General features: G+C 35.4%; 1 protein-coding gene across 1 annotated transcript in view; it reads left to right on the plus strand.

Moving 5' to 3' along the window:
- Csgalnact (Chondroitin sulfate N-acetylgalactosaminyltransferase) overlaps positions 1-27,041 on the plus strand; it is a 199,016-nt gene that overhangs the window by 54,843 nt on the left and 117,132 nt on the right. Inside the window, exons 3-4 of the mRNA XM_066297031.1 lie at positions 16,481-16,543; positions 25,690-25,877. Of these exons, the coding sequence (XP_066153128.1) occupies positions 25,715-25,877 (163 nt within the window). The 5' untranslated portion in view covers positions 16,481-16,543; positions 25,690-25,714. The remainder of the gene's footprint in view (positions 1-16,480; positions 16,544-25,689; positions 25,878-27,041) is intronic.

The following is a 27,041-nucleotide window of genomic DNA, read 5'->3' on the forward strand; positions in this document are numbered from 1 at the left end:
AAAACCATTAAGTACACACGAAAATATTAATAAATTATTTTTCCAAAAAAATTAGGGTTTATCAATTTTAAATGGAATATCAAGGTTGTCATTGTTATTAATAGATGTGGGACCTCGAGACAGATAAGCATTCATTACAATAACATTAATGGTTAGAACCAAGTTCTTTGGTTTTTGTTTCATATTTACAACACCGACGTACAAAAATAAAAAAATAAAAGCCTGACTATGTGGAAAATGAAATTATCTTTCCACCGAGGTACAACACAATCCTTTTTCCCATTTTAAAATTTCAAATGGGCAGTTCTCAGGGATAGAGGGATGACATTTCGAAAAAATTTTTTTCCTCAAATGATGTCCCCTTTCTATCAAAGTTGATTTTGTTTTATCCTTTTTTTTTAACTATACAAAGAAAAGATATTGAAGGTGGATACTTTTCCCTGGGACACCCTGTATAAGATCCAATACCCGAATTGACGACTATTCCGACGTAGAAAAAGACATCTAGAAAAGGATTGCGTGGAAGGTTCCAAATCGAGAAATGGGCCGCAAACCCTAAAATAGATCTAATTCTTGAATTATTTCCAGTTACTTGCATGATTTTGCATAGAAACCTTTAATACGTAACAAGCTTAGGCTAACTTTTCCAGTCTCATTCCAATTAGAATATTATTAAATTAGGTCACGAACATGAACGTATCGATTTGAGTGCCCTTCAGGATCATTAATTTTTTCCATTTACTCTGAATAATTTTTAAATACATTGCTTGTGACTTTTTATATCCGACTATTCGACTTTCTTAAGCCCTCATATGGAACAGAGCGAGAAAACCTAATAAATAGCTTTCATGAGGCCACTTTACCTTCCGATTTCTCATGTTCCACTCTAGGAGCTAGTTGTCAGGACGTCATTACCGTTATAAATCTGACACTTAACACACTCATATAACCTTTAAGATGGTACGAGGATGTGTACGAGTTTAGTGGCTACTCTGTGGCTGTATGTGGTTTTTAAGTATTTTGGAATTTCAAATCAACCTTTTCTCGTACGTACTGCTTAGAGGAATACTATGGATAATACGATAGGAAAAGAGAATATATATATATGGCCTTTCGAGTCCGATGTGCTATCGTTGTTATCTGTGAAACGGTAAGATTAAAAAATCGGTTAAATTAGAAAAAATGTGCCAAATTTAATACTCTTTGAAGAATTGAAAACAATCTTACCTGATGATTTTTAGCTTCCAAGTTATCATTTAAAAACTAAGATTTTCTAAACAAATCCAAAATTAAAAGCTTTTCGGTAAAATATTTGATACAAAATTTTTTATAGCTTACGTTTATAAACCAGTATATTTCTAAATGTTAAATATTGCTTAGTTTTTAAGGTAATAATAATTTGAATTTTTTAAATACGGACCTGCGTAATTTTGGTAGATTTTTAAAAGTCCTGATGACCTCGTTACAATAATGATGTGATAGAATTTTTTGACGTTTTAATTTAAAAAAACGTATTTTTATTTTTTTCCCAAATGAGCTAGGATAATCCTGGAGCTTTAAATGAAAAATGCAATTATTATGTCGCTCAAAAATGTTGTGCAGACAAGTAAATGTTCAATAAGGCCATAGGTTCGTAAATTGTGCAACGATAACAAAAGTAATAATTCGTCCCTTAATTTTAAATGAAACTGAACATCCTGAAATGAAAAATAAAGTTTTAGGATGAGGTTCTCTTCTGTCCGAACATAAATTTGGATAAACTTGTGAAGTATTTTTAACATTTAAAAATTCTCTAATGCAAACGAACAGCGAATCCGTTTCTTTTCTCGCTTGAAAAATACAATTAATATTAAAATTATTACGCCAATGGAATTGAAAAAACTATTGAAACATTATTTTGTCATCGGTTTTGCGATCTCGGATCAGATAAGACATCAGTAAAGCGAACATACTCAAGTTTCAAATTTTTCTTTTGCTTCTTGATTCCTAAACTACAAAAGAAATAAAAAAATCTGAACAATTTACAAACGTGACCGTAGCACTATCAGGGGAGTTCAAAGGCGAAATCTATCCTTGGAATTCGGGAGAGTCTGAATCAGACCGAGGTGTCCAGAATGGCTTCCTTCAGCTTAAATAAAGAAAAGGGACAGGAAATTCAGGTCGGTCCCTACTACCCCAATAACATCAAACCTAGAATCAAAGAGACCAGTATTAGATCGATCGACCATATGTAAAACAATTACTTTCAACACAGAAACTACAGGAACAACAATGCTACAGGGTCCAACATTTTTATGCATAATCGTCGTCTTAACAAGCATTACGATCTCTAGAGTGGAGTCCGTGAGGTGAGAGGAGTGGAGAGAAGGAAAGAACTCAACTCAAACCGGGATATCATTATTACGCAATAGAACAATGTTCTTCTCAAAGCAAACGGCGAAGCTGTAACCATGGAAACCCTCCAATTACTGATTTACCAAAAAGTGGTAAAACCTTTCAAACGAATCCTTAATATTAAAACCACAACACAAAGCAAAACACACTGCGAGATAACTCCTTCCTGCTCAATAGTGGCTACAGAAGTGCACCTGGAAATGATAGATCCTACGTTCCCGAAAAATTTGGAAAAGTAGAGCATCCAGATCAGATCGAGCAGGAGAAGCATTTCTGAGCGAGGGAATGCGCCAATTTTCATGATGAGACTCATAACGGGACACCTCACAACATATGATAGGTTAGTGAACGACAAGATGGTTTACTTTCATAATCCTTTAAATTTTGGAAATGTTCGGAATTAACCCTTAAGCGGGCGCGTCCAGATTGCATGCGTAAGTACTCGCATAGGGCACTGCGTGCACATAATATATATTTTGGTTTTTAACGTCATTTCATTCCTTAGACGTAGGAATTGAGATTTATTTATGTAAAGAAAACTAATTACCTTTTAATTAATAAAAAAATTATTTTAATATTGTAATTATATATAAATTATATTGTTTGCAAGCGAATTTGTTCCATGTGGTATACAAAGTAGTTGTGTTGATCCGTTTCGCTTATGAACAGGTATTGCATCGATCTTTGGATTGTTGTCCCACTAGCCGTTCCTCAGAGTCTTTTTGGATAACGTATTTTTGACAAAACAGAGTTTATGTTGATTGGAAGTGTAGGAATAACGACTCGTTCAATCCGACGAGGTCTCATTAGACCAAACGCCATGTTTTTTCTTTTTTTTTTTTTTTTTAATAAAACTCGCCTTTTTAAAGGCGTCTCGATGTTTATGCCCTTATTTAGTATTTGAGAATTGATGCGCCCTATATTCAATAATGCAGAAAATATGCCAAAGAGATTCCCTTTTTTTTCCTCTGGACACGAAATATCAATTGTGGAACTGGACGACAGTGTTAATACCACCCTTAGTTGAATTATAAAACATAATATTGGGCTTGTCGGTTTCGTTATTTATTGAATCGTCCGAGTGCATAGTAGAATCAAAATGATATTTTTCCTGGCACAAACGACACTAGACCAATATCCTTTGAAAAACCAAAGTGTGAACTTTTGATTACTGTGTTTTTATTAAGTAATAAGTCAGGCGGTATCTCATGTTTGTTCTTTTTCAACGTTCCTACAAACGTAATTTTATCTTTTAGGAGGGATTTGGCTAGCGGGACACTAGTGTACCAGTTGTCACATGTTAAACTACGATTTGTATCCTTAATGTCTGGTGCTAACCTATTTACGATATCTGTTAGAGTATTTTTTACTGAACATTTCCTGTCTAGGTCGATTCCCGCAATATACTTCTAAGTTAATGATGTATGAGGTTTTTGAGTAAAATGTCGCAAACATTTTAATTCCATACTCGGGTCGCTTATTCGGTATGTATTGCATCAAACTACAGTGCTCTCTAAGAGATTCTAGCTTTCCGTCAATAGTATCAAATTGAACTACATTGCAACTGGCTTTGGAGTTTGTCAAAAAGCTATCCAATATTGTACGGACTGCAGCTGATTTTTCAACTTTCATCCTTTCTCCACGTGACTCTTTGTTAACGAAATGAATACGTCCTAGCAGAGACAACAACCTCTAAATACTTCAATTCTAGTATCATCATCATCATCATCATCAATCCAAAGTACAAGAAAATTAGGGTATTTGGCTTTTTTTCACACCAGCTAGGAGGAGCACTCCTAAGAAAGCCATCACTTTAGTTCTCGAAGCTATCTAGGCATCGCGTTCTCTACGATGTTTTGCAAGTATACAGGGTGTTAATTAAGTACATGCAGATATTGCAAGGGACGAATCTCTGACCGATTCCAATACAAAAAGTTACCATTAACATATGGTCGCAACGGCTCCGTTTAAGAGATACAGAGTGTTTAAATTTGAATTTTAATTTGGTGTCCTGTGAACATTTTTGGATACAGATGAGTCAATCGGATGGAATTTAATAGATATTCCCCAAGAGTACTTTTTTGAATAAAACTACATGTACAATAATGCTGTTAATACAAAAGTGACCTACAGTGTGGGGCAAAAAAGTTAGGGACAATTTAAACGTGACGAAACCCTGTACGTGGCGCCCTCTACCGGTAATAAAAAAAACTAAGATAACATTTGAGTTTTGCATCATAAAAAACCCGCGAATATTAAATTTAATCCAATTGACTCATCTGTGTCCACAAATATTCACAGGAAACCAAATTTAAATTTAAACACTCTGTATCTCTTAAATGGAGCCGCTGCGACCATATGTTAATAGGAACTTTTTGTATTGGAATTGGTCAGAGATTCGTCCCTTGAAATATCTGCATGTACTTAATTAACACCCTGTATAGTTTTGGATATACAGTGTGAGTCGCGAACTTGGAACATATTCAGTAAATTAAAGACAGCTTTTTTTCGAAAATATGCTCGGACACCTCGATTAGTATTTTAAATGATGTAAAAACTTTTTATACAGCGTGTCTCAAATTTGAGATATGACGTCATCGATTTTTTTTTCAATGGAAATTCTAATGTTCTATGACATGCCAAAAGGTATTCGTTCATTATTTTTTGTCAGACTGGGTTGACGTCTTATCACAATGTTGAACAAGTAAGAAAAGCAGCATCACACTCCAGTTGTATTGAGTGAGGATATTTATTAGTTTATCGTTTTGTGAGAAACATCGTTTGTTGGAAAATCGACCAAAATTCCGTACTTAACTGAAACCAACAAAATTAAAGTTTTAATGATGATTGGACACGGAGATAGGAAAAGAACACAAAATGAAGTTATTCATTTATTGAGAGAGAAATATCCTGATTTGCTACTCGCATCACAAAGTATCGTAAAAAAGGTTGAAAAACAGTTTCGGAAAAATGGGCATTTAAGAAAAACAAACAATCCTCGTCAGAGTGCACTTAATGATGAGGTCAAAATCAATGTACTTCTCCCTGTTCAAGAAAATCCTCATGTCTCCACTAAGCAAATACCTAGGGAACTTGAAATTGGCCAGTTTTCGGTGGCAAGAATCCTTAAAGTCCAAAAATTCCATCTTTATAAAATGGCAATCTTCCAGGGACTCACCAAAGATAATCCAGATACAAGACTCCAGTTTTGCGAACAATTAATGGATCTACTAGACAGAAATGCTCGAAACATGGAAAACGTCCTGTTTTCTTATAAATAGACGTTCATGTTAAATGGTGAGATAAATCGTCAAAATTGTCGTTATTGGGTAGGTAACAACCCATACTGGATGAAGGAAGGCCATACTCAACGTCTAAAAAAAACATTGTTTGAGCAGGGATTGTTGATGATCGAGTAATAGGACCAATTTTCTTACAAGCATATCTCAATGGAGCGGAATATTTAGAGTTCTTGCAGGAAGAACTAGTTCCGAATTTGGTTACTCTATTTCCTGATCCGGTTGAAGCCGATATCCGGAATAGAAACATCTGGTTTCGATAAGACGGGGCTCCTCCTTATTTTTGTAGGACTTGTCCGTGAGCATCTGGATGATGTATTTACAGACAGCTGGATTGGTAGAAGAGGACTCTTTGTATGACTACCCAGGTATCCGGATTTAACACCTATGAACGATTTCTTATGAGTATACTTGAAAAGCACAGTTTTTAAGACCAAACTGGAAAACATTGAGAAGTTGCAAGAATGAATAAGGGAAAAGTGGAGGTTAATTTCCGCCGAAGTAATTAGAAATGTTCAAAACGAGCTACAGTTCCGTTTAGAGTATTGTCAGTTAGTAAATGGAGAACATTTTGAGCATTTACTGAAGAAAGATTATGGAGTTGAATTAGATTTCTTGATTTTTCCAATTAGTTTACGTTTGTTAAAAATCTTTTAAACGATAAGGATTAACAATTGGACATTTTGTACGCATGTGTAAGTTGATATACACTCTAAGAATAGTCATAAAAAATTAGGATTGCCATTTAGAAAAATAGTCGATTACGTGATATCTCAAATTTGGGACACGCTATATAAAGATTTCTTACATCAAAAAGAGCACGATTTAAAATGCTAATCGATGTGTTCGAGCATATTTCCGAAAAAAAAACTGTCTTTGATTTACTGAATTTACTCCTAGGGAGAGACTCGTACTGTATGTCCTGACTCGTTGTTATGATCAATTTGTTGAAGGCAAATATCATCATTCATCAATTAACGATTTTCAACTTTTTGCAGTTCTAAAAATTGTGAATATTACGAAAATGAATTATATTTTTACCGTCAATCAAAATATAATTAACGTTTATTAATTTAAAAAATATATATTGCAAAGAATGTAAAAGGAGAAAAAACTCACATTAGTGTTCGCGCCGGAGCACTCTGTGCACTTTTCGAATATTCAGACACAGGAACGTTCATATCTAAAAATTCCTTCACCGAAACTAACATCTGCTCACATCCCTGCTAAACAATATATCACTGATAGGTTAGGTGGGGTTGGAGTGAATTTGAAGCGCGTGGAAACGACCAATTGTGATTTGCAATAAGACGAAACACTCAGTACTACTACGTGAGCACTTAAGGGTTACAAGTCTATTTTTACTAATTTGTTATTGATTACCTATGGCTTCATTGCTTCATGAATAATATATTTGCTAAGATAACATTTTTGGGCTACGTAATAATTACATTTTTTATTTAGAGCTGCAAGCTTATTGGGAGAAAAATGAAGATACCTTTTCTCAAATTAAAACGTAAAATAATTTTATCATATCATTATTGTAAAGGGATTACTCGGGACTTTTAAAAATCTACTAAAAATACACAGGTTCGCATTTAAAAAGGGCAAATTGTTGCCAATGTCTCAAAAACTAATCAATTTTTTGAAAATTTGTAAATTTACTATTTTATAGACTTAAGAAAATTACAAAATTTTTGCTTCAAATATTTTATTGAAGAAACTGTAAGTTTTTTATTTATTTAGAAAATTACATTTTGTCAAATTTTCGTTTTTCTATGGCAACTTGGTAACTAAAAATCGTTTGGCAACATCGTTTTCAGGTCTTGAAAGAGTGTTAAATTTGGCACATTTTTCCTAATATAACCCAGCCGCAACTCTTACCGTTTAAGAGATAACAATGGCGGCATATCGGATTTGGAGCACCCCGTATCGTAATAAAACAAAATACAACTTAAAAAAGGGGGGGGGGTATATGAATTTTAGGGACTAAAATCTAATACATCCTTTAAACAGATTGTGTGGGTTTGAGCTTTTGAGCTTTTCATTTTTTTTAAATACTGTATTGTTTATACTTCGCTTTATACCTATTTTATAGTCTGCCCGCAATGCAAATGTACTTCTAATCTTGTACTGTCCCTGAATTAACAACCGATAGAGATACCTTTATACTGTCCTAGCGTGGCTAGTAAAAATTCTTTTAGTTTTGGAGTCGACTTGAAATTTCAAACACAGGTGTGATATTCCCTTTTTCCTCATTCAGGTTTTTAAGTTAAAAGATTTACGAATGTTTTTCCTTCATCTGTTGTTTCGAAATTAATTTAACAAATGTATATTAGGTTGCTGGCGGCCAAATACTATTGATTGGCGAAATTCGGCAGTAAAACTCCTGAACGCCCTACCCACATAGTGAGGGTCGGTAGGGTGCTTTCAAAAACCGAATGGCGACCTTTACGAACGACGAAAATGTTATGGACCTAACAAAGCCCCGACCCTGATTTTCTAAGAACGTGCGACAATGAGAATTAAATTATTGGCCAATGAAATTGAACAATGAAATTTTTTGGCTAATCGATATCGAAAAAAAATGCGATTTTCACTTTTGTCGATAATCAGGGCGCAGATGATGTTTGAAATGAAGATACATTTACACACATATACATTTAGGGTTCATACACACTAGCGATGTCTGTTTGATTGTGTTGATTGATTGATCGTGGTATTTTGGTCGGTGTTTAATAATCGGTGTAAAATAATCATATTAATATCGAATATTATATATATAAAATTACATTATATTACTCTCCCAGGCTTTAAAGTAGGATCGCATCGTAATTTGCATTTACTCTAACAGCTTATGGTTCATTCAATTTTTTTTCACATGTAACATAATTAGTAAATTAATGTGGCGATGTTGTTGTGAAATTTTTCATGAAGAAATGGTGATTTGTTGTCAAAAGAAACGTTTGTTTTTGCTGAAAAATATACTAAAAATAACGAAATTAAAGAATGTTCATTTCTCTCGGACACGAAAGTTTTTATGGATTTCTGTACAGAGTATTTCCTTTAATAGCAGCGATAACAGCTTGTAGACGACGAGGCATGTTTTGAATGAGGTTTTGGATCCCATTCTGCGGCAGATTCCCCCATTCCTGCACCAGCATTTCATGAAGCTGTCTGGAACTTCTAGGAGTCGGCAGATGTCTCCTTAACCGGCTCTTTATCGCATTCCAAACATGCTCTATCGAGTATCAAATTCGAACTTCGAGCAGGCTAGACAAGTCACGGGATGTGAACCTCATCAAAAGAGGTGGTAATCATACGATTTGGTGTGTAAGCGGCGTGAGACCGTGCATTATCATGCATGAAGTTGCGTTCTCTTCAGCAATAACCATGGACGGTACAACATGGTCTTCAAGAACTTCTGTCAGGTACCTGCACGCATTCAGAGTTTTATTTCGGACGACGACTAACTCGGCACGAGATTCAATGGAAATTTCTCCCCCTGTCATAATGGAGCCACCACCAAAGGGAACCCGTTCAGCTATACATGCTTGGGCATTTCTCTCGATTTGTCATCGTCACATTATTACACGTCTGTCCGTAGGTCAAAATTGAGATTTATCGGAAAACAACACACGACTCCACTCCTGTGCTGTCCAGCTAAAGTATTCTCGGGCAAAATTCAACCTGGCAGTTCGGTGATCATGAGAAAGCAGAGGCCCTTTAGCTCTAGTTCGAGAGCATAGTTCTGCAGCAAGAAATCGCCTCCTAACGGTCCACCCTCTTACGTTTCCATTTCTCCCTTCTTGCAGACGAATTTGAAGGGAAATTGCCGTAGCCCCTTGGTTCCTTAAAGTAAGAAATACGAGAAAGGGGTCCCGACACAACCCTTTCTCGTCCTAATTAGGGTTTCCTAATGAGCAGCTCAGTCTCTTTAGACCGCCGAAGTACTCATTGCACACTAAATCGACTTACTCCACAGTTTCTTCTAGTTTCGCTCTTCTGCCACCATCTTGTCTAGCCACCACAATTCGTGCCGCAACGATATGATTAAAGGGCATTTTCACGAAAGGACAAAGTGAGCATGATAATGAAACCAGTCGTAGAGTTTGCAATATGCAGATATACAGAATAAAAAAATGCTCATAACGCATTTTGGGAATTATGATACGAGATCGTTTTGTGGAACGCACATCGAAATATGTGATAATTGTTTTATATCGTTTTAGATTTGGAACAGACGCCATTTTCAGCTGAAAAAGTGCCCTATATAAGCTTTGAGAAATTCTTTAAGTGACCCTAATTTTGTGTCCAGAAGTGTACCTTACTAATTTTATGTACACACACGTCTGATAAAGCTTCTTGGGAGAAACTGCTGTCTTCGGGCTGCCCAACATCGTCTTTCCCTTTCTACTGGAAGGTTCAATTCGTTTTGCGATCTTGCCACTACATTTTCCTATCCTATATGACACGTGCTTCATTGGCATTGTATTAGAAAAAGTTTAATTTTATGTCGTAGTTTATTTGCTTAAGGCTAAATCATTTTTAACACCATGTCCATTCTAATTTAAATATAAAGATACGGAAAAGGGCCTAGCATTATTAACAGAGATTGTCGTTTGCTCCTACCATTAGACATTTACAAGAAAACGGCATTAAGAAATGAAATTTTAACTTTTTAGAGGGTTATAAAAGGAAACCATAAACATTAAAATAAGAACGAAGGGCCAACTCGACTTCTAGTTTTTGTGACGTGTTTAATAGTAGTTGTTATCATTTAATTTCCTTTTTTGAAAATACCACAATAAAGCACTAAAAACTAGGATGCGAAGTAGAATTCTTTTTGTTTTAGGGTGAATACGCCAATCGTTCCCATTTTACAGACTTATAAAAAGTTAGTACATTCATTTTTGGAAGCCACTTTTCCGAAGTATTCAATTCGGAGGGTAAACTTATATGACAAAAATTATTCGGGAAAAAAATCTGTGCCCAGAAATTGCCTGTGATGCAGGGGTTTTCTTCCATACATTCCATGACGTCAACGGCATCGTTTAGACGAGATAATGCTACAGTCACAAAAATATTTTCATAATGTTCCTTAATAAGATTTGTGCTTGAACTTTCATTATTTAGCTTTCCAGACACCGCTTCCGATAAGCGCAGTAATGGAAATTGTGGAACTGGCGATTTTCAGGTTCAGGAGAGATTCCGGGTTGACCTTTTACGTCGCTCCCACGTACATATTAATAAAACACGTCACGTCAAAATTAACGCACCACTAAAACTTCGCTCAATTTTAAAGTCAATTTTCACGCGAATCAATGAGTCGATTTAAATTTTTTTATATTTATGTATTTTGTATTTTGCATATATTTTCAATTTTATTATTAATTAATTAAATAAACAAAAAAATATTTTTTGTATACTTGTATATTTAAAAAAAATTTAACTCGTATTAGGAATGACATTAAGGTAAAAAACTATTTTTATGTCAGTTTTGGGAAAATACAGTGGAGGATTTGCATTGACACCAATTTGGTGCATCATTTATGTCCTGCTCTGCAGCAGATTACCGATGAGCAGACAGGTGCCTGTCTCAACCAGGCGGAAGCCTCATACATTTAAGAATTTTCTCTGTTCACCTTTTTTCCGCGTTGTTAAACAAAATACAAGATTTAATGTCAAACCCTTCCAATGCTGCACTTCCACACATGGCAAAGTCGAATCTGGATGTGCTACGGAATGTTTGGTGATGTGCAGTCGCATGGACATGGAAAAATAACAATTTTGTATGGGGAGTGGGCTTTATTATCACTGCCATTGTGAGCTTGAGCACCGGACCACGAGAACTACAATCATAAAAAAAAATAAATAAAAAATATCATGGAAAGTGAGAGACGATATTCGTCGGGCAGAACGGGACAAAAATTAAGTCTGTTGAGAGCAAGGCAAGAAATAAGAATTATGGTGTTTGCATGCAAACCAAATTGATTTGCTGCATACCTAAGGGTTACATATATGTCATACATTTGTTCTAGCCGTGTGTCCTGTGGACACGTTTAAAATTTTCATTCTCAAAGTTGTCATGGAAAAAAACATAGCTGTAGCTAGCTGTCATTGTTTTGTAAACATTCTTAGTAGTAATATTGCCAATGGACTGCAACAAAATATTTTTCCCATGGGATATTCTGTTGAAGAAAAATGAAATATAGTGCGACTCTATTATGGAAATGGAGGAAATTCATTGAAGATCAAAAGTCCCGCATAAATTTTCAAACATTGAAGGAAATGTTTTTCATGAATATGTTGGAACACGTCAAATAGTGTTTTTAGTTGTGCATTTCTTGACGTAACAGACATGTATATAGGGTTACCCATATAGTAGATAAGTGTAGTTTTTCTTTTCATTTTCTTATGGAATCTCATCAGTATGTTCATATTTTTAAGTTTTAAAAAATATTTGAACATATTTTATGTAACATATCCATGTTAAAGTTTAACAGTTATTGAAATATTTGCGCAAAATGGCAATTTGATTCGTCCGACCTCACCCCTACGAATTTCTTTTATGGGGTTGTCTGAAGCAGAGTGTATTTAAGTAAATTTAACAATATGGAAGAGCTATAAAATGAAATTGCTCAACAAATACCTCCTTGAATGACAAGAACAGTTCTTGAGGAATTTTAATTGCAGCTTACCCAGTGCCAGAAAATCAAGGGGCTCAGTTCGAACTTTTAATACAACAGAATAGAGTAAGTTATATTGTTATTTGCTAAATATTAATAGTTATATCGTTATTTCTATTTTTTGTATTTTTTTTCGAAACCTGTTGGATCCAGACATGGGCACGTTGGATGAAATATGCTCATAATTTTTCGAAGAACTCAAAAACGTCATGATATATGGGGTTTCATAAAAAAAAGCAAAAAACAACATTTATCTGCTACATGACGAACCCTATATACATACCTGTTAGGTCAAAAAATACAGAAATAAAAGCAATACTTGATGTGTTCCAGCATTCTTATGAAAATAAATGACTTTAATATTTAACGAATTTATGTGAAACTTTTGGTCCTCTATATCTGCACGTCCATATTTATAGAGACCACACTGTACATTGAGGTGGGAGCGGAAATAGCTCCTTTCCAGTGAAAAGTGCCAGGGGCGGCGACTGCTGATTCGAAAGAGAAATATTCGGGCTTAACGATGATATCGTTGTGAAGTCGATCCGTTGAGGGGGGCTGGAGAAGCGGGAGTAGGAAATTAAAAAAAATATCGAAATACAGTGAAAGACGTGAATAACGATGTCGGTTATAACGACAACTTGAAGGAAATTCAAACGTTTGGTTGAATTTGCATTTACCCCATTGTAAAAAGGTCTGCCGATTACGACGTCGGTAGTAGCGACGAAGTCGCTTTTAACGTCCGCAAAAAAGATGTTCTTGGTGGTTTGCTATCTGAGTATAATGACGCTACGGGTATATAATAGAGTAATTATAGTATACAATCTGCCGGCATTATTTAAAAATTTATTCAAAAAGTGACCAAATTTTTTTTTAAATAGGATCTAGCGGCATTACAGGCGAATCGAAAAAAAAATTATTTTTATTATACATATTTGGCAAAGTTACGTATGGTTGTAGTTTTTTTTCAATTTGTATGTAAAGCTGATAAAACATCGCGTTTTTATAAGCTTCGGGCCCTTTTTGCGCAATTTCTAATTGAAAGCTGGCAGTGTCGACTTTATTATTTTATATTGGAATTGTTATAAATACACAAAAAATCAATTTCTTTGAGCTATTTACTGACATTAAGTAATTAAAACTGTGACAAAGGGGTTTTTTGATTTAAATAATAGAATTTGAGCTTTTTATGTGTCGATATTTTCATTTATGTCTTGTGTTGACAAATGATTCACTGAAATAAATTTTTTGCAGAAAAGCGTAAAGAGAACAGAAATTGTCGGGAAAATTGCTGAAATGTGATCGAGGACTATATAAATTTTTGTTTTGTGTTCAATTTATTTATTCAGCTTGTTTGTGTTAACGTAGTTTTGTTGTGTTTTAAAACATTACTTCGCGAAAAAGAAAAGTTTCGTTCATCGAGGAGAAAGCTATAACTTCTAGACTTGAAGCAGGTGAAAACAGCGATTCCATTGCAAAATGAGTCGTGCTTATTGCATTCGACTGTTTCGACAATTTGGAAGAACCGAAAAAATGTCAAAACTGAGTTTAATGGAAATTTGTCGCCAGAGAAAAAACTTAAGTCATCCAATTACGGGGATTTTGATCAGGCTTTTTTAAGTTGTTTAAAAGGGAAAAAAATAAAGGATCAGCAATCAGTGGCCCAATATTACAGTCAGGAGCGGAACAATTTGCCAAAACAATGAACAAATGCTCAGAAAGATGGATTAAATTCTTTCGGCAAAGACATAATATTGTGTATGGAAAAATTAGTGGTGAAGTAGCTAGGGTACCAGTTGCAGTAACAGGAAACTGATTCAAACCTGTGTGGGCAGAAATTAAAAAGAACATTCCAGAATGTCGAGATTTTTAACGCGGATGAAATAAGTCTTTTCTATAAAATGACTTCGAACAAAATAGCAAAATTTAAAAGAGATAAGTGCATAGGAGAAATAATGTTACTGGAAAAAATTACTCTTTTTGTTGCTCCCAATATGACAGGATCAGACACATTTAAGGTGATTATTATTAGAAAATCCCTAATTGTTTTAAGAATTTTAAGTCTGTTGTCTGTGTTCGACATGTCTAATTAAGAAACCTGGACGACATCCAACCTGTTTATAAAAATTTTACAAGAATGGTACGTTTAGTTAAAGAAAAACAACACAAAAATTGTTTTTGCTATGTAATTCCCCAGCGCACCTAAAAATGTCAAATTGAGAAATTATTAACGTTCAATACTTCCAACCAAACACCCCATCAATTCAGCAGCCAGTTGACTAGGCTATCGTGAGATCAATGAAAGTTCATTTCAGAAAACTCCAACTAATGAATGTTATTGAAAACAATCAGTAAATCATGGAATGTGCTATTAATATTTTTGATGTAATATCAATGATTTCTAATGCATGGAACAGAGGCTCATCCCCAAACAATCGCGAATTGTTCTAGACATGTAGGTTAAGAACTGGCACCAGTAGCTGATGACTTTGACGCGGAGGACGATGTTCTTCTAGCTGAAGGCAAGAAGGACAAATAATGATATTAAAAAAAAGATGAAGTGACTCTTGCTGTGATAAAAAGAACCTTACATTGTCAGATAAATTATAGAACGATTTCGTAAATTTTGATCTTCACTTGGAAACAAACGGTGCTTTATCAACTGAACAAGTTGCAAATGAAATGCTCATCATTGAAGATATCCAAGATGACAGTGATGAAGACTATGGTGATTGTGAAGATTTTAAGCCGCCATCAATTGTAGATGCTCTACAAGTTGTAAGAACAATTTTGTCTGTACAGTTATTCTAGCAGCAAAAGTGTTTTCAATGAATTTAGTTCCATACAGAAATAAATTGCTTTGATTTATTTTTACTTATGTTACAAATAGCGAATAAAAGCTACAGAATGTTTGAATAAATAATGCGTTTTACCATATATACATATGTAAATATAAATAAGTTCAAAGTTATATTAAATAATTTTCGTTTTGGTATTTATTTGATGTAATTTTTAATTTTTGTAATAGATTTTCCTGTGTTTTTTTTTCATGTTTTCTTAACGGCAGAAAAACAGGCTTTGATGTAATGACGACCGGATATAACGACCCTTTTTATTCGGTCTTCGTTGTCTTTATATTCGACTTTCAGTGTACTTGCAAAATAAGTGCGTGGGGTGAGCTTTACCTCGCCGGAGGCTTTTAGGAAAACGTCTTATGGCAACTTTTAGAATTCTAAATTTTGTTTCACTCATAGATTAAGATTAATACCGCCACAAACTTCTGATAAACACTTCTATCGAACAATCCGCATTATGAAAATCTACACATAATCTATTATTAAAATATTGATTTTGATTTTCTTCCAGAACCACCAGCTTTGACGATTTTCTCTCAGCATTTTTTGCTTCTTTTAAACACGGCATATCTGAACACTCAAAGCCGACTTGCTTACGCCCTTATATGCAACAGAGCGTGAAAACATAATATATAGCTTTCATAAGGCCACTTTACATTCCGATTTCTCATATTCTACTCTAGGAGTTTGTCAGTTGTCAGGACATCATTACCGTTATAAATCTTCACCAGCTCGCTCTATACACTTGACACTCTCTTGTAACCGTTAAGTATGAAAATATATATGAGTTTAAGGGTTTTCAAATAAATTGCTAGATATCTTCTGTATTGAATGGAAAAATAGCGGCCTCCTGTACTGTAGTGTAGAATTTGTTATAAAAATGTATGTATTAACGCTGGAATTGAAGTAATATTGATTATGAGCTTTCCTTTCCAAGGCACTTAAAAATGTTTCCACTTCCTCCTCGGGTTCAAAATTAAATGTCGAGACCGATATTAAAGGCAACTTTTGATAGTCCCAAATAAAGCGAGCGGGTTTAGATGAGGGTTGGTGCGAGACATTTATTTCAAGCCCCTTGCAAGCCATTATTCCCACCTTCCTGAATGTTTCTTGGGATTGCGGGGATAAGAATACGGGTTAGATAAAGTGTCAGTATAATTTAACGGTATTAAGACGTCTGTGAAGGCGAATTTAAATTTTAGATCTTTCTATCTTCAATAATAACTCCGCGATTTCATTCCAGGAGGACTCTGGCTTTCACTGAAAAATCCACGATCAATGCAGTTCCAACGGTGTCACCAAACAGGTAAGAATTTGTATTAAAACGTCCGAATTCAGGGCCTAATAAAAGTTGCATAAGTCAATTTCCAGAACCTGCGATGGTCAGGTGGGACGTTAAATCCCAGATCTAATTTCGTAAATTGTCAGCGACGAATGCAATTTTTAATAGGGCTGCTCCACTAACCCCCAATTGTAATGAACTTGTAGTCCTGGAGATATGAAAATTTGATGTCTGCAGTACAAGCCAAGGGGAACGACCCACTTAAAACAGCATTTTAATTAGCTTATACGTACACAACCGTTAAATGTGTCAAAGATCCGTCATTCCTGCTTTGTTGATGCAGTGGTTTAATGGGGCTATGTCGTGCTTAGACCCTATAAAATGGAACGATTTGATTTTACAGATATATTTCCTGGCGTAGAAAAGTTATGTTGTTTATACAGGGTTGGAGAAATGAACAATAAGTTTGCGCTTTAATAAGTTGTTTATGGAGACCGCCGCTGCATGCGGTCAATTTCCCGATCGCTTACGGACAATGTTATAGGTCGAGCTTCAACCGAAAGCATCTAACCTTTCGAGGAAAACTAAAGAAAATTCTTTTTTGATTCCTGAACTTTCAGATTTCTTCAACGAAATCCTATAAAAATTGGCCATTGAAACCAGTGCAAATAATTTACGAATTTTTTGGTGCCCTAATTTCGAGCAGTGCAGTCTGATCATACAAGGTGTTGGTCAAGTACGCAGACAAATTTTAAGGGGCGAAGCTTCGAAGAATTTTATAAGGAGTTGGAATTAATTCGTAGCGTTTTACAAGAGATGGCATAGATGGTACAGTATTTCGTTGTTATCTACAGTAATATACTTATCGTGAAACAGCGGTCATTAGAGGTCATTTGCTTCGCATATCCACTTTTTGAATAATAAATAACGACATTTTATAATTTATTGAATATGTCACAATTTGTGCCGAATAAAGGGCTTTTGCGGGGAATTTTACGTCATTACTTTAATATCAACAAAAGTGCTGCTGAAGCTCATCGTATTTTAGTGGAAGTATATGATAAACATGCTCTAGCTGAGCAAACGTGTCGGAAGTGGTTTGCACGTTTTAAAGCTGGCGATTTCGACTTGGTTGACAAGGAGCGACCTGGTCAGCCAAAAATATTTGAAGACAATGCTTTGGGGGCATTGCTCAACGAAGACCCATGTCAAACACTTCAAGAATTGTCTACATCATTGGGAGTTAACTTATCAACGATAGGAAAACGTCTTAAAACTTTGGGTATGATCCAAAAGGAAGGCCATTGGGTTCCATATGAATTGAAACCAAGGGACATTGAGAGGCATTTTTTGACGTGTGAACTGCTGCTTCAACGGGAAAAAAGAAAAGGTTTTTTGCATCGGATTGTCACTGGTGATGAAAAATGGATCCGTTACGACAATCCGAAGCGCAGAAAGTCATGGGTTAAGCTCGGTCAACCGTCAACATCAGTGGCAAAGCCGAATATCCATGAGTCTAAGCTTCTGCTCTGTATTTGGTGGGATCAGAGGGGTGTGATTTATTATGAACTGTTGAAACCGAATGAAACCATAACTGGAGACCGCTACCGACTACAACCGATGCGATTGAGCCGTGCATTGAAAGAAAAACGGCCGGAATACTCCAAAAGACACGACAAAGTCATTTTGCTGCACGACAATGCTCGTCCGCACGTCGCAAAACCGGTACAAACAGACCTGGAAAGACTTAAATGGGAAATCCTGCCCCACCCGCCGTATTCCCCAGATATTGCTCCATCTGATTATTATTTGTTTCGTTCGATGGCTCATAGTCTGTCTGAGCAGAACTTCACTTCTTACCAAGATTGTCAGAACTGGGTCGATTCATGGACTGCATCTAAAGACAACGCGTTCTTCCGACGCGGTATTCGTGCCCTGCCCGAAAGATGGTCAAAAGTAGTAGAAAGCGATGGGCAATACTTTAATTAATGTATTTTTTTATTTTCATTTAAAATCGATAAATTTTTTTCTTAAAAAAAACGCCACGAATTAATTCCAACTCCTAATAAGATAAAAAGCTCATGTCAACATGGGCGAATGCTGGTTGTTTCTGAGATACAGGGTATCTTGAGAGTTTTTTAATTTGATAGTTCAATGGTTTGATAGTTGTTATTTGGACGGTGCACATTTCAACCTCGTTCTTTTTCCGAACCGGCTGGTTTTAGCGAGGAATATTAAGAACGCTTTTTAGGAAATGAGTTATTTTTTTCGAAAATGACATTGAGTCGACTACAAGAACAGTATGGATTTTTAAATTTAGGTTAGTTCAGGTTACTAGTTTGGTTAGAAATAACGAAAGGAAAATTTTAATTCAAATACGTGCTCCTCGAGACCTGAGCCGCTACCGTGCCATGCAAAAATGAACTGTTTAACTTAACGTTTTTCACACATTCCGCCTCTTAAATTTGGTCTGCGTACTCAGCTCGCACCCTGCATGTCCACATCAGAACATAATCGGTCTGTGGTCGAAATTCAATTTTTCTGACAAACGATTTAAAATTAATTAAAATAACTTCAGCCTATTGTTCCTATTCCAGTAAATATCCTATGTTGGCGTATAACTGAAGCCTAGGAGCAATTAAAAAGCGTATTTACACGCCCAGGATCGCCAATAAACTAACAAAGTGAATACAGGTGAATACAACAAATGTGTTCCATATACCGGGTATATGGGTGCATAATGAGCTACAAAATGCTACGTCATTAAAATTAGCTCCGGGAACCGCGATGCATGAGAGCAATAATAAAATTAATCGTCCAGAAGTTCATCTACAGACAGCTATTGTTAATATTCATAATGCTCTATTCCCCAACCCCGGAAAAGCTATGTCCAATAAGTCGTTAATTATCCGGGAAAATAAAGGGATTACCTAGTGCGAAATTGAATTATGTTCCCTAAGGATTCGATCGATTTGGTTACATACGTTTGAAATGTTAGGACGTTTGAATATGTTATTTGCGATCAGCTTGTAGGTTGTTGTAGGAAGCTTTATGCCTAGTTCCACTTTATTAACCTGTGTAAATCCCCCGTCAGCAATCCTAAAAGTTTATTGTACAGGAACTGGGATCTGTTGGACCACATAATTTAAAATTGACTGGTTTACGGGGCTGCGAAACTCTAAAAGCACCTTCCGCTAAACTTTCCCTGAATACTGTGTGTTTTGGTTAAATATCAGTCAGACCGAGTTAAATGAGAGAAAATTGCGCATTCAAGGAAATAGTTTTACGCTGGAAGCAGACCTTCAAAATTGGTTTTGGTTTTTCAGTTATTTTGAAAAAACCAAAACGTTCGAGTTGCGTTTTTTTTTCTATGTTTTTTCCAAGTTATGGTAAGATATAATGAAAATTAAAATCACTTTTCGTTTCCAAGAATGATCAACTTCTTTTCTCAGCACGTCACTGATGTGTTTTTTGGTGATTAAAAAAAAAACTTTCTATTACTATTCATTGAGATATTGCTAGAGATTGCAGCTGGAGGAAACAAATAGAAATTCGAAAATTTCATTTTTTTTCCGATATAACTGAAAACCGAAAATTATTCCTGAGAATCTGTTTCTACCGTGAATCTTCGTTTAACCAAGTCTGCATCTATTACCTGCATCTGCTACCCTCAACATCCTCATTTTGGACACAATGCATAGCTATCATGAATGCTACATGATCCTGTAGTATCCAATTTCGTTCGGAACAATGCTATATAAAAATTATGTACGAAGAGAAATAAACAAGAAATTGCGTATATTTTTTATTTGTGAAATATTGAAAGTTATATGAGACCCAGCTAAGTCCCATTTCATGGTTGGAGGTATGCGATATTCACGTTTATAGAAAAAATTGCTTTTCGATTCACCAAAGTCGTTTCTACTTCGGGATTTATTTGGCTCATTGATCTTAGGTGGAAGCTAAAAATTTACTTCAATTTATTTCGATAGGGGTCAGTGGCAGCACATTACCATGGACGGGGAAAAATGAGTATACGAGGAAAACTTTGGTTTTCGATGCTATGTCGCTAGTCAAACTTTTGATCGATGTCAATCTTTAAAGATTGGTTTCACCTATAGTTTTTCATTGGACAGAGCCATTTTTACTTTTATTATTAAAAAAATATATTAAAAAACTACTCTGTTAAATTTTTTTACGTAGGATCTAGGCATTTGGATCCTAACTTGTGGCCTCAAATGCTCGTTATGTAATGAATGTTTTTCCATTCTGACATAGGCTTCTGTGAGGTCGGGACTGGCTTGAGCAAATGTTTTAATGAAATGTTCAAGTCGAACGTTATGGTCGGATTTTTTGGCAGAAGAATGCTAATTTTCACACTTGATAAAAGAGTGCCCCATTTTTTTTTAAGACGTTGAATTCAAGTGAGTTCAGTTTTTTCTTAAAGACAAACTTACGCATGGGATGTAGCAACCAAAATAATAATTTAAAAAAAACAAAGAATAAAAGGTGATGCCACGGAGATTCGTTTGGACAAAGGAGTACTAACAATAGCGAAACATTAATGAGTTGATTGCGATTATAGATTTTACTACGATTATATTGTTCAAAGTTGCACCAATTTAATCGACCTGGCATGTCCTATGGTTAGCGAAATCCCCATGGTTAAGGTCCAGAAATGGACACCCATTAATATACATATACTCAATAACGGGTTCAGACCGGCTTTCAGTTCTGCTTCTATTATAAAGTACGAGGATACTCCCAGAAGTACCTGTCTTAACACTTTAAGAAAAAAAATGAAAATATTATATAATTTCTCGGTATATTATTCTTTGAGATTGCCACACATTTTCAGGGCGATTTTTTATAGTTTCTGTATCTTATTGACAGTAAGGAGCTTCGAATGTTTCAAAATGGGCATCAACCTCAAACTCCACCTCCTCAATATTGACAAATCTCTTTCCGCCGAGCAATTTTTTCAACTTTGGTAACAGAAAATGGTCTGAGGGGGCTAAATCTGGCGAGGAAAAAATTCGAAAGCAAGTTGATTGATTTTGGTCATCGGGATGACGAAAATATGGATTAGTGCGCGTTGCTTTAATCAAAACAACATTTTCTTTTACACTAAATGCGGTCGCTTTTTTCTAATTTCATCAATCAAACGCTGCAATAAATATACATATATAATATTCTGTATTTATTATTTTTCTTTTAGGGAGATGGTCAATAAAAATTATCTCTCATGCATCCCAAAAAATTGACGCCAACAGCTTTTATGCAGTTGGAACGGTTTTCGCGTTCTTTGGACTCGATTCTCCCCTTTAAGTCCATTGTTTTGACTGCTCTTTTGTCTCAGGTGTGAAATGATGGACCCGTGTTTCATTCATGGTTATGAATCGACGCAAAAACTTTGCCAAACACTCCCTTGAAACATCCTCACGGTGATGTATTTGTTCACTTGTGAGTAATCGCGGCACCCATCTTGCGCACAGCTTTCCCATATCCAATTGTTCGGTCAGCATGCGATGTCCAGTATTTTTGAAATGCCTATCACGTCTGCTAACTTTAGCAATTTTAGTGGACGATATTCCAGTACATTTTTGTGGATTGTCGCCATAATTTCTGGAGTGGTCAGATTTGGAGTGTCACTCGATCGACCACTGCGGAGATCGTCTTGGCAGCTCGCACGAGCGCGATTAAACCCAATATTTTACAGTTGTTAGCGAAGGATCAAATTCACCCAGAGTAAAATCTAACTCCGTTTTAATGTTGGATAAGTGAAGACATGCCAACTGAAAGTATTGAATCACGTACTGATTATCAATTTTTTTCATGTTCAAAAAATCTCTAAAAGTGTCCACTAAGAATGGCACAAATCAACGCAGCACCGTCAAGCTTTAGGTGCAAGCTTTACACGATTATGTCTTAGTAATATACGTGAAATTTTAACAAAAAAATTGCCATCTATATGTGGGATCGGGTACTTCTGGGACTGTCCTCGTAAATATTCGTCTGAAAAACATAGTCATTTCGGACTTTCAGGTAATTGGTTATCCCATTATATCACAGAGTAATCCAATGGGAGTATGCGGCTTAAGTATAATTGCTAATGGATTTGGGATTTGCGAAACAATTCATGAATGGATCATTACTCTTCTTCTAAATTATTTTAAATTTTAATACTTTGATTAACAGAGAGAGAAGGGAACAAAATGTAGCTTGCGTATACAGGGTGTTCCTAAATGTCATGGACCACTTCAAAGGGTAATTTTTAAGCTTATTTCATTGCTAAAAGTTCATATCAACATAGGTTAGTAAACGCTTCATCGCCTATCTACAGGGTGTTGCGATTTTAACAATGATTTTGTGAATTTTTCTTCACGGTTCCTGCAGTTTTTTAGATGGTTAGCTAAAATTTGGACTAAATGTTGTTCATGCTGTAGAACTTACATCATCGAGCATGTTAAATGGTTTTGATAACATACCAGGTAATTTTGTTTCAGGGGTCATGCTCACTTTCCTTCCCCCGAATATGTCCGCGGTGCATTGTTGGTAGGTTTTAAAACACAAAATAATTTTTTTAGTTGGTTTAGAAACTTTTTGGTGCCTTACAGTATGTTAGAATCTGCATCGATTATCGAGGAAAAGAAACGATTTTCAGTGATTGGTCAGATGAAGTTACAATTTATTATCGGTAAGCTATTATTTATCATAGATAATCGTCTGTTTTTGAGAAATTTGAGACTTTACCCGGAACCACCTGTTAGAAGTTAAATTCGGGATGATCCTAAATAGTAACCTAAATGATAATAATAATAATAATTGCAACAGAGAAACTACGTTACAGCAACTGTTGAAAGTAACCTCTTCAACCCTTACACATGCGTCCACCCTTTTTCTCATTAATGTCTGTAGCTTTTCGAATACCCTCGGAGCATTTCTTATGCTTTCAAATGACTCTAAAATTCCATTTCGTAACTCATCAACGGCACTAACTTTTTCTTTTTTAATTCGAACATCCTGTAGATGGGGAACGAGGCGTTTGAGGATCTACGTTTACATGAGCTTTTAGTCATGGAACGAGCTAAAGAATTATTTCCTTTGGTATTTACATGATATTTAGGAACACCCTGTAAATGGCAATGGCAAGTGTAAGCAATCCCCTTGTGAGTCACGTCTAGTATAAATTTGACGTCTAAATTGTATTGTCCCAGTTCTGAAGTCATAACGATTGGTCTGTAAATCATAGTAGTCAATTACACGTCCGTTTCACAAGCGCAAACCGAGTACGAGAAAACTTTTCCCATTCAGCGAGACTGGAGAAAACGACAAAAAACTCTAGTAAGTTTTACCGGTGGCGAAACTCATGGCAAAATTTATAGTACGGGAGCTGTGGAACGATATTAATTCATTTCCAGCATTTCGGTAATTTCCAATATTTCGGTGGCGATATTTCATTTGAAAATTTAATAAGTTAGAAAAATATTAGAGGCTCGAATTGAACACGAACGCCGTCTGTGTTTTATTGTACAGGCAACGCGCCAAACTCAGGAACCCTCCCTGATAAATTTGTCCGGAAAGTGTGTAAAAGTGGAGACGCCTATGGTCTATGTTCGAGCAAAAATCCCCCTATATTGTTTAAATTAGCATGAATTGATATTTTTAATAACACCCACGAGATTACAATTCCTGATCTGATTTCCATAAAATTCCCTAACGAACAGCTTCAGGCCAACGCAATTTCGATTCAATCAGCAATCCCTTGAATAAATAAGAATATTTTCAGGATGTGATTCCTATTAGGGACAGTTTGGCCCGGATTTATTTTCACTCAAAACAAGATATTTTCCATTAAAGAATTAACGATTCTTTTGTTTCTAACAAATTGAACTATCTCCCATTCGAATACACTTGATGTGTGAGGATTAGCAAATCCGTGAAAACACGAGAAAAACAATACGCTTCAACCTGTTGTTCAGAAGTTTACGAGTAATTTCTTGACGATGATCCCCGTGACACTAATTACGTGTCTGTGATAAAGTGTAAAACATGAGAAATGTTAAGACTTGGGATTGTTATTTGTGTTAGTAATTCATGTGAGCATTTTCTATGAAGGGCGTCCTCCTCTTTTAACTTTTCTTGAGATGGACCAAAATTTAACTTCAACACTTTCATGAACTCGTTAACGGTCTGAGGTACAATAATTGCAGTTTGCAGCGTCCTATATTAAAATTTTGAAAAATCTGTCGAATGAAATGAATTTCGAACACATTTTCATATTTTTGAAATTTTCAAAAATAAATATTTCAAACCTGAGACTCGACTTTGCAAACCGTGTGATTCTATTTCAAATCGTTCAGGAATTTCAGCTAATGAAAGTTTGACAAATGTAAAATTTTTGACATAATTACCTCAAAAATGTTTTTAAGTAGATTAAGACATTATTTAACGCACATCGCAAGTACGATTGTATTTTAATTTTAAGTCGTATACTCTGTGCAGTGACCGGTTTCCATTAAAGTGGTGGAATCTTGGTAATTTGCAACTTTACGGGTTGGTTTATTATGACGTTTCCCAATTTGGAGCTCACTAAAATATTAATGTGAAGTCTGGTAATTTTCGAGCAATTGCGAAACACGTTGAAAAATAAAATTTTTCTAGAAAAGTTTTTATTTTGTGCCGGATTAATTCCTACGAAATCGCCTATACCTGTTTAACTTGACATTACTCCTCTTTCAACCGAACACTTCTTTGAAAATTGACTTTCGAAGAAAAGACCTCTAATTTGATCAATGATAATTTTCCAGATCACATCATTTGATTATTTTCTTGCCAAATCCATTACTTTTGAGCAATTTTCAAACATTATATCCTATGAGGAGTGAAGCAGGACGGAGGGTGTGGAAACGAAATAAGACTTATTCATTGCTCGTATCGCCTAGGATCTTGTTAAGGAATAAATAGACAGGACTTGGGGGAATAGAATTCAGGACGAAGGCGTTTGCAGGAATTAATTTAGTTTAAATTGGAGACGTGAACGAATCTTGTCGTTAGCGATGTGTCACTTTAATCAGGAATTTAATTTGCGAATTATTTGGATTGAGAAGTGTTCATGGCATGTCAAGCTGCTCGCATAATTGATATTTACTGTTTCTATTTAATTTCAGGAAAACTAAGTCCAAGAACGTAATTATGAAAAGACTGTTGGGCACCAGATTCTTCACTCGGCTTCTACTTCTCGTGTGCTCCATAAGTCTGCTCAGCATCCTCTTGCTAAGCAAGTGCGGATTGGAAAGTTTGAGGTCTTCAGGTTCCGAGGATTCCATCGAAGATCCGCAAGCGTCTGAACTTTCGGGTAAGTTAATGAATTGCTATGTTGCGCAAAATCTCAACATTCGTATTGCAAACTGCTTTGGAGGATATATGGTGTGTTATTTAAGTATGTGGCCGAACTTCAAGAGGAAATACTTTGACTAATTTTAAGATGAAAAGTTTATGTAAATATATATCCCGTGATGCTTAGTTTTCAAGATATGGTGTCTTAATATTTCTTTTTAAATCACTTTTTTGTAAAAATCCTGTAGTCGATTTTGTTGAAATTGAGCATATACGCATGTCCAAATGATGTTTTACAAAAAAAAATATAGCATTTGTTTAAGTGTAGTTTTAATAAAGCGTTGTTCTTGTTAGATTTATCTTAAATTTCCGGCGTTGACCCTGTGCAGACCGCTAGCAAAACGAGACAAATAATTTCTAGCTTAAAACATTTCTTTGTGCTTTATTAAAATTTCTCAGCAAATTCCAACGTTATTTCTGTTTGCGTCTTCTTGTCTTTTAGGAGTTTCTTTTTTAAATAACACAAAGAAAAAAAATAAAGTTGTACACCCTGTACCTCGAAAACGCAGCATTACCCGTCATAAAATGTTCGTCTTAGAATCGTGCACATGAACAGTTTTGAAGTTTGACCACATACTTAAATAACACCCTGTAGAGCTAAAATGTCAATAACCCAGGGGAATTACAGTTAGTAAAAATGCTTCTATAGGTATTTGATTGGAGAAAGTCCGTTTCTCTACTGTTCCTCTACTTCAATTAGTCAATAATCGTTAACCAGAAGTTGTCCCCTCTTTTATCTCAAGTTTCTTTTATTTGCCGTAAAAACCTAAACTTCCTACTCGCGGAACAATAAAATTGCTGAAGGAATCGTAATCTGGAGAAATCCTCTTTATATGTCTTTTTTTTGAAAGAATCGAATAGGTAAAAACTTTCGAATTTGGACTGGCTCTGTTTCCAAAGTTAATTATTTTACCTTTTTCTTTGTTGTTATCTTGAACCAATACCCTGGACGGTTTTAAGATTATTTTTATAAATGTTTTTCAATCATTTTAAGACGTGTACAGACATGCAACAGATCGTCATATAGCACAAATCGTCCCATATCGCTTTCTTGTTACGCATCGATATTACGGTGAGTCAAGAATTTAAAGGACACAGAATGTCGGCGTGTATCATACAAACA

The sequence above is a fragment of the Euwallacea fornicatus genome, chromosome 27 (genome assembly GCF_040115645.1).
Source record: "Euwallacea fornicatus isolate EFF26 chromosome 27, ASM4011564v1, whole genome shotgun sequence".
NCBI classification, from domain to species: Eukaryota; Metazoa; Arthropoda; class Insecta; order Coleoptera; family Curculionidae; genus Euwallacea; species Euwallacea fornicatus.